The 9,438-nt window shown below is 32.3% G+C and overlaps 1 protein-coding gene across 1 annotated transcript; it reads right to left on the reverse strand.

The window, feature by feature from the left end:
- Positions 1-1,038: 1,038 nt before the first annotated feature.
- ATSTE24 (Peptidase family M48 family protein) lies at positions 1,039-9,066 on the reverse strand. Its single transcript, XM_085722897.1, has 14 exons — positions 8,938-9,066; positions 7,691-7,838; positions 7,445-7,529; positions 7,266-7,361; positions 6,944-7,009; positions 6,694-6,792; positions 6,385-6,498; positions 5,141-5,251; positions 4,920-4,982; positions 3,753-3,845; positions 3,209-3,322; positions 1,822-1,893; positions 1,566-1,631; positions 1,039-1,476 (listed from the first exon to the last, which is right to left on the reverse strand). The coding sequence occupies exons 1-14, from the start codon at positions 8,966-8,968 to the stop codon at positions 1,354-1,356; spliced, it is 1,281 nt and encodes a 426-aa protein (XP_085579023.1). The 5' UTR covers positions 8,969-9,066; the 3' UTR covers positions 1,039-1,353.
- Between the last annotated feature and the right edge of the window lie 372 nt (positions 9,067-9,438).

Raw genomic sequence — 9,438 nt, forward strand, 5'->3', positions numbered from 1 at the left:
CAATTGCCAAACGCATGAAGGAAGTCATGTGTCTCAGAGACAAGAATGGCAATGAGGTGGAGGCAATTGGAGGAATACTGTTCTGATAAGGATATAACACTTACTACGTCATGTGAATTAATTAAAAATGTAAGTGTAAATTGTACTTGCAGTAAATAAGAGCTCATGCTGACGTATAAACCAAGTTGTAGGAAAAAAAAAAAAAAAACTCGTGTAAATTTCTTTAGGAAGCATAAGCTAGTTTTCTAACTTTTCACTTTTGTGCTCTTTTTAGTTCTTGTATCAATAAAATTCATCATTTCACTTGTTCTACATATTTATCTACTAAAACGGTACTTATCCGTTTCCTTGGAGAAATTTGAACTACATGCTATATCTCTCTAATGCTAATATATCTATATTCCATTTCTTAAAGAAATAAATATTTTCTATTCTCAACAATTTTTTATGCATTTTTCTCTATTTTTTATTTTCAGCATTATAGAGCTGTATACTTTCGCCCAAAAAAGAATCATAGCTTTATATAACGGTTTACCAACATCTGAACAGAAAGCAGATGAAGTAAAATCAAAGCTAAATCTCACTTCATAGAAGTTAACGTGCCAAACAGAGGTGAGGAAGTGACAGTGAAATGTAGCATGTATTATTTCACAGAAGTTAAGGTGCCAAAAAGAGGTGAGGAAGGGTTTTAAGAGGATGGTCGACCCCTGCCCTCAACCTCACCATGACTTTACTTACGCATCTTACAAAATTATTTGCACATTTAACAATTAATTGTTTTCACTATGAAATAAATACCAAAATGGACAAAAAAATATAATCCACATGTACCATTTTCATAAACCTTCTGCAAAAACTTATCAAATTAAACTGAAACCAACATTGGTAAACGAATTATATCAAATCTTCGAAACATTTAATCAAGTTTTCAGGTTAACTTCTTTCAAATACTCCTCTAGGTTTAAAAACTGTTTACTTTAATAAATTTATCCCTGTTGATAAAAAAAAGAATTACATTAAAAGAACTACAATAGTTACTTGAAACAAATGAATGTTAGTAGAGTTGTATTTTAAAAGTTTTCATATCAAATTCAGAAACCTAATCAAGGTTAAGCAACCCATGATTTTGATGTATAGTAAGATGATTTAAAAGATAAACTTATAAAATATAGTACTACTCCTATGATAACGTCACTACATATTGTATCAGCGTATAAACCTGTGAGGCCTAGCAGTGTGCAAAACAAGTAACTGAACACAAAAGTCATCAACTGTGAGACATTATAGCACTAAAATCATTGCAAGTTGCAGTACAATGAATTTTTGCTGTTCTTCATCCATAGGTTGCTTGCACTACTCTGACTTCTCTGACTTATCTGGTATGTCAAGTGCAGCCAATCTTTCAACAAGGGGAGGATGAGAATAGTGATAAGCAGAGTACCATGGATCTGTATTCATAGCTGACAGATTCTCCTCCTGAAAAACAGCAAAGTAAATAATGTTAGTACAGTCAGGTAAAACTTGCATCAAACCAAGAAAATGAAGCAAAGATGTTGAATTGTCACCTGTAATTTCACAAGACCAGCTCGTAGCGAAGATGAATATCCAAGCTTCTTAGCAAAGCCATCAGCCTACGTAGGAAGATACAAATAAACAAAGTCAAATGGAGACGGAAAATGCGAATGCATAAGACTAAAAGGGGTAGGTGAAAAACGACAATGTAATTGGATTGAATAACATATAAGCTTGATACATTGCGATTTTCAGCACAACCATTTTCACCTGAACAAAAAGAGAAAAGGAGAAGCAAATGAATGTAACCTGAAATTCAAATGATCTGCTCACAAGGTTCAGACCAAAACTGACTAGTTGCTGGAGTGGGATAACAGTATGCTGCAAATAAATACAGGGAACAGGATGTTAATGCTTTTGAAATAAATCCTCCAATGGTGGAAATTAAAGGAATACTGGCGTGGAGGTTCAAAATTTGAGCCTCCTGCAAACTGAATAAATAAAACACTCCTAGTGTCCTTGAAACTAATGTATGTATGAACTGATTAGATAGTTGTGAGACTCTAGAACCAGTCAATTCCAGACGAGTGCAATAGTGGTGGTTATGAATTTGATGAATGAGTAAATTGATCTTATGAGACTTCAATACTATCTATTATAAAAAAATAGGAAAAAGAAAAGACAGCAACACATTCAGCCTTCCATATTTTAGAAAATTAGTCTGAATTTCAGTATTATGAATTTCCTTCTGATGAAATTGATAAATTATCAAGTTTTTTTCCTTTTTATTTTTTACGACCTCCAGTCCTTTTTATAAGATGATTTTTGACTTTTTTGTCCGATTTATAAGAAAAAATCCCAACTTTTAAGGTGTATTCATTGCTTAAAAGACTTCTTTACACTCATTTAAAGTGTTTGTTATTTAATATAAGTAGGTGCATTTAATGTCTCACAATTTTCTAGAGGGGTAGTATATCTGGAAAAATTACCAAAAATTTACAACGATAAATAATTTCATTGATTTTGATGTTATTTGGTTTTTCTTCTTATAATAGAGAGCAGAGGGAGTAGTTTGTAAACTTCACAAAGGTCACGTCTGAGAACACAGAAGCAGCATTTGCACTTGCCGCCCTTGTGGAGATTCCATTTCAGTACAAGGCAGCCCAAAACATACAACTTACCAAGTAAGCAGTGGATTATAATTATAATGGTTCTATTCAATTGAAATCGTCCTATTTCTTTTCCTGTTTTCTATAATCTAAGCCGCCGTCTATAGTTTCTACCGTTTAGTGAGTTTTCACACTTGTCCAGATTCATATTGGTCCATGCCATGGGGTGCATGCTTAAAAAAATATAACCATCACGTTTAAGCCATAATGTTTAGAAATTGAATTTCCTAATAGCTATGAAGGAGGGAAAGCAAATAAAAGGCATCTTAACCAGCATATTATATGCAGCATTAAAATTTGAATGCTTAAACATTAAATAAATTATGTCAAAAAGAAAAAACATCATCAGAATGCTGGCAGAAAAATTTGACAGTAAGATGTGCATTGAAATATAAATCAAGATGTGCATTGAAATATAATAAGATGTGCATTGAAATATAATAAGATGCTGGCAGAAAAACATCATGCTATATAATAAGATGTGCATTGAAATAGAAATCAAGATAGACCATAATATTCAAAAGCACCTGAAATAGGATGAGTCCAATGAGGACTGGCTGTGTATCAAACCCAAAACTTTGGAACAGATCAGTTGAATTACGCACTAGCGTATATCCTCCAAATTGCAAGAGTGTAAGAATCTACATCAGATTTTAAGAAAAATGTCACACAAACATCAATAGATCAAATAATTAAACATAATCTCATAGTCAAATATTGCAATGTCTTTTCCTTTGAAGATTAACTCTTGACATGACGAAAAACTAGAACGAAGGTTAACTTTTGACAGAGACAGAAAACAAGAGAGGGTTTAACATCTTTTAATAAATTGATATTTTAAGATTACCCAAGTGAAGCATACATTTGTTTTCTATAGGAGTCCTACAGAGGTACTTTCATTGAATTTAAGTTCATAGCATAGATTGTTTAAAGCTACATCAAATGCAATCATAATGAGTCGTATAAATTGTTTACAGATGCACAAAGTGAATAGCACAAATTGTTTTTCATGGATAATCATTAGAGGCATTCAACTATTCACTTTCAATTCAGGAATGCTATTACACAAACCTGCATAGCAATGAAGGTGTACACAGTATGGTTGAGCTTCCAGTGTCCAAGCTCATGAGCAATGACAGCAACGATTTCCTCATCGTTTTTGCACTGCATAACATTATTTATAATGTAACAATCAATCGTATCTAAAAAAAAAATTGTAATTACAACTCTCACGTAAATATGGACACTAAACTAGTAACAAATATTGTAATGCTACTGAAAGTTGAAATAAACTGAAAAATTATGATAATCAATTTTTTGTCCCAAAAAAATTGTAAAGGACATGTGCATAAGAACATTTGCTCTTAACCAAAATCATGCTGTGATTCAGTAAATAAAGAGATAACAAAAGGATGGAGCTACAATAACTTCCTGGAGAACAACCACATATATATTTATTAGCTTTTTCCCCTTGGTGATACTTTAATTGCTCCATTCTTATTCTTATAGATTAAAAGGGAAGCATTGCATATAAGAATCGATACACAATTACTCCCTCCGTCCCAAATTATAAGCATAAAATTCTCATTTTCTTTGTCCCAAAATATAAGCAAAAAATACCAACTTTTATGTTATTTCAAGAAAATCATCTTTACCAAAGTAAAATTAAATGCAAATTGCATTCAATTTGTTCTCCTTTCTATTCTTTTCATAATCATTAACCAATAAGAATTGTTTTTACATCTTTCCATGAAACTTATTTCAAGAAGAACACAAAAAATTATGCCTCAAACTATTATGTTTTCGTTTTCTTAATAAGTGTGAATTTGTGTTTTTTGCTTATAAATTGGGACGGAGGGAGTATATCAGATAGGTACGACAGTATTATATGTAATTCACATATAATGCAATATTATTCATTAAATTAGGAGAATAAACTTCCAGTTAGGTATGGAACAACAAATTTGGACAACAAATTTAAATTAAAGATTTGAGTCAAGTATTTTTCAAACCAACCTTAGCCTAGCCTTCAGTATTGGAGTGATAAAATATAGATATTCATTTAACAAGATTTGGAAGAAGGATAATATAATATTCACAAAGAAGCATTCAAGAATTTTCAATTAGCAGCAGCTAGATAAAGAGCAAGATTTTTATAGAATAATACTGTTCTAAAGCTCAAAAACAATATAATAGTCTGAAAGATGAAACAACATTCTACGGTTAGTATTTTCTAACCTGTTGAACTAATGTGTCATAAAGCACAATCCTCTTGTTCTTGAAGAATCCATACATATAGGCCTGCGAAGTATTTATAAAAACAGACGAGCAAAGAAAACTAACATTAAAATTATATAAAGTGAGAATGTATTTTAGATTACAGTAAAAATATTCATCATAAGTCATAACATTAAGTGTAACTATTGGATACGAATATACAGGAGTTCAATATTCCTTACATTGCTGTGACTTGATCTTGTGGATCCATCAACAACAAACAACTTCTTCAATGGAAAATTGAGGGAGGAAGCAAGTTTTTCGATTTTCTCTCTGAGTGGACCATCTGGAAGCTGGTTACCAGAATACCATATTAGTGAATAGATAAGAAATTAAATCAAAAGATACATTAAGGTCCTTCCGGTTTGTATTCATTACAGTAACACCCTCTCTGTTTCAACAATTACACTCTGTTAATTTCAAAAATTACATTTACAAATATGTGACTTTTGTATTTTTCCGGTTTTTTTTATAAATAAAAACAGAGTAAAAAACTTCTGTGCCTTTCCTCTAGGATGGATCTATTTAAACTAAGACAGTCTCTTCCTCATTCTGGTCAAGCTCTAACTCCCCCCTCCCAGCAAATTTTACACTTTTTGATCTTCCTTTTTCACCTCAACATCTCCCATAACCCCATGTCCCACTCCCCCAAATCCCCCCACCCTCTGCTGCTTCAACAGTGCAACAATCGGTCCAACAGCACATAATCTCTAAATGCAAAAAGACATTGCTCGTTGTTAGATGAACCAGACCTACATCATCTACCCAAAAAGGTCATAAAGATTTGCGAGCCACAAGCATCAAACAGAATTTCAAAACAAAGTCCTAGAATTCCGTCACAAACAAATATTATAAGCACCCTTCAAGTGATGCAAGCCAGTCATTAAACCAATGCCAGCAGGTTGTTGGTCTTTCCTTTGTCAATGTTATGAGTTGTGAGCCATCAAACCAAAAGATTACTCCCTGTTTTTGGCTCCAGATGTTTTTGATCTACCCCTTTGGAACTAGATCCCATACCACAAGCTAAGCATATCATAGTTCTTAAACTCCTATAAAGTGTCATTCCTAATCTCACAATTCAAAACACAAGGTCCCTATATCCTCTCCAACCTCGAGTCAAAACCATTGTACTACACAATCAATCCATTGATCCCAAATTGGTAAACCTCGACCAATTTAGGATCAAAGGAGTTCTTTATATTGGGCTAAACTAGGCATTTCACTCAAATGACCAAGTGTTCCTAACAACGTCTATTTCACGGTGGTATGTGTGAGTGTAATTATTCAATCAAAGAGGGTTGACTGTAATTGACACCAACTTTGAGGAGAGTTTGATGTAATAAACCCAATATAAATTAAACAAATAAGGATCGTGCATATTATATATCATTTTTGTCAAAAATATTGCCAAGTCAGAAATTCTCACAGGAGTGAACTTATTGAAGAGTGGAGCTATTAGAATTGGATAAATTGTTAGCATCACAAGAGAAAGACCAAACATAAATGCCCAAAGATAGATCGCCAGGTATGGACCTCCTTTCTGCAAATATTCAAATGAACATTAAGAGATATAGCAAAGAGCCAAAAACTCCATGATGGCAAACAAAGTGAAGTAAAGACATATAACAGAAAGTAGTAAATATCACAACCAAAAGTAACTTTAAATCAACAAGAGCTAGGAAAGCCAAATTTAATTGTCTAAAGCTAATTTAGTAATGATTGAGCAGCAATTTACCTGTACTATTACAATGATTGCAGCCACAATTGGAGGACCAATTATTATGGAAAGAAAAATTCCTTTAATCATGTCCCTGAAGAATAACCATGGTGTTTGCTGTAGGATAGATGATAAAAATGTAATGGTGAAGTCTACAACAGATAAACTTATTAGAAAAATCGAGATATCAAATCAAACTCAAAAGTAGTGAACTAGAAAGGACGATGAAATATTAGACAGATTGTTGATTTGAAGGAAGGATGCGAACCTTATTAAAGCCATGACGGGACTCAATCACAAAAGTTGAGTAAAGAGAAAAAGGTAAATCAGTTGTCTGCACAAAAGGTAGAAGAGCACAATAAATTTCATTGAAATAAAGATGTTATTAAGGTTGATAATGATATTCAACGCTTATCACAAGCACCAAAAAGCTAGCATACACCACTAATCCTCTGAAATAAAAAATGTAATACAAATGAAAGCTAGCATAAACCTAACTCAACCCCAAAAGATATGTAGGCCACTAACATAGATCTCAACAAACCCAAAGTTACTTTAGTCACTAGAAATAAGAACTGTCAAAAACATACCTGTGACCAGATCATCAAACCAGCTAAAAAGCCAAGGGTATGAAATATTTCATTTTCTGCATTGAGACCAGCTAATGTCACAAAATCTCCTGATTTCTGCAATCAATAGACATCAAATATCAATCTTAGATTGGGAAGATATGAGTTTGTACTTCATAAACACTGCACCAAATTCTCACCTTCCAAAACCAGGGCAATACTTTGAAGTACAAAATCGTAGAGTCTGTGACGATTGTCACCAACGCATGAACAAAATGGAAGTGGCTGGACAAAGTAAAGAAATGGTCATGTCATGTGTAAGACTGCTAGTGAGAGAGACAGTAACAGAAATTTGCACTTGTGAGAAAATTCCCAGAAGCAACTTTGAGATTGCAATATGTAACCATCATCCAATGAAAGAAATTCATACGTGAGAAAGAACCAACCTCTTATCAAGACTATAGGCTCTAGATTTCTCAAATTTCTCTTGGCTGATTACTCCTTCTAAAGATTTTGGAAGAGTAGGAAGTTTGAGTGCCTTGTGTTGTCGCAAATCCAAGTAAGATTCAAAAATGTACATCAATATCATAAACCCTGAAAATGGATTGGATTAGTTAAATCCTATATTTTATTTTCAATATTCACCTGTGGAAAACTACTAAAGTAAAAGTAGTACAAGAAAACAATACTGGACAGTCAGAACTAGGACAAATCGAATTCGAATGACACAAGAAACAACAAAGACTTCTCAATAAGAATAGTGGTGAAACTGGACTGAAGAGAAGAGACCGATTGGTTGTAGGATTAAGATGCATTACAATTTGGCTTTGAAATTTGAACAGTTGTTTGTAATATTCATTCATCTGTTTCAGTTATGTCTGTGGGTGTAAGCTTATAGTTTTCTATATTATCAAACCACACAAGAATCCATGTTTATTGCACATGTTACAAGGGTTTATTATCTTCATAATTTACAAAAAGTCTCCACAAGAAAAATGCTATGGAACGAGATTTTAAAAAATTGAACGAATAACATGATAGATGATCATATAACATTTCAACCACACTTTTTTATTTACAGAAATTTTTTTAGTTTCCTTAATTAAGAAAAGAAAAATGAGTCATCCTTTCTCTTTTTCATCCCAAACATACCCTTAACCATCAAAAACCACAACAACCAACGCCTTTCCCGATAAAGTGAGCTCGGCTATCAAGAACCATCTATAATGATAGAACATTCAAATCCAAATCTCTACTTCCATAATTCTTAATCATAATAATCTCTCTTAATGGCAAGATTTACCGCAAAAGGATACATTGATGGAAATTTCAATTCAAAACCCCATTTCCAACTATAGGTTTCTTCATTTCAAGTTATATTTTTTAAACTAATAGTAAAAAACAAAATCAAAGGGGTTTCCATTTCCAAATAAAACTCCAATTACACAATTTTAACAAGTTTGTTTCATTTTCAATTCAAAGATCAAATAAAAGGGGTCAAATTTCAAGAATAGCCCAGAATTCAGAATCTAGCTAAAACCCTAAACCCTAATCATAAAGCCATAAAAAATCATAAAGCCATAAAAAACGTAATTTCGTAGAAAGATAGAAACTTTGATGAAAATTGCATGACCTAGAAGGTGAATGAAAAGAAAAAGGAGAAAAACGAAAGCATGAAATGAAGGGTGCTCACCGACAACAGCTTCCATGTAGGGAAACGCCATGGTTGACAGAGGCGGTGATGAACGAAGAGCTAGCTAAGAACGAAACGAAGAAGAGTGAGAAAATCGCAAATTTAGAGAGAGAGAAATCGGTTATATATAAAAATTAAGTAAATGTATTTTTACTTATATGATAAACATAAAAATTTTAGCCTTTTATTCTTAAAAAAAAAATTAAGTCTTTTAATTTAACCATTAATTCCAGAGTTATATTTCTATGGGCATTAAAAAACGTTTATCATTAAATGGATCTCAGTTATTCATAAATGAATTTAGTTACTTTTAGGTGATTAGTCTATGTAATTGTATGCAGTAATGCAAATGAATTCTAAAAAAAAAATCAATCAAAACAATTAAATATATATAATTATATAATTATAAAATATTTTAACAATTTCACACAAATTAAAAAATATAATTAATTAAGTTCGAGAAAGTGAGATTTTGAATTAAATTTTGAGAAAGTGAAATTT

This window comes from Medicago sativa, chromosome 7 (assembly GCF_051527215.1).
Source record: "Medicago sativa cultivar Bolivia chromosome 7, Bolivia_mono, whole genome shotgun sequence".
Lineage (NCBI taxonomy): Eukaryota > Viridiplantae > Streptophyta > Magnoliopsida > Fabales > Fabaceae > Medicago > Medicago sativa.

Excerpts from the sequence above, each read along its gene's own strand:
- ATSTE24 (XM_085722897.1), bottom strand. The coding sequence starts at position 8,968 with ATGGCGTTTCCCTACATGGAAGCTGTTGTCG. Across the intron at positions 3,846-4,919 it reads ATGACACATTAGTTCAACAG|TGCAAAAACGATGAGGAAAT; the intron begins GTTAGAAAATAC and ends AATGTTATGCAG. Across the intron at positions 3,323-3,752 it reads ACACCTTCATTGCTATGCAG|ATTCTTACACTCTTGCAATT; the intron begins GTTTGTGTAATA and ends AATCTGATGTAG.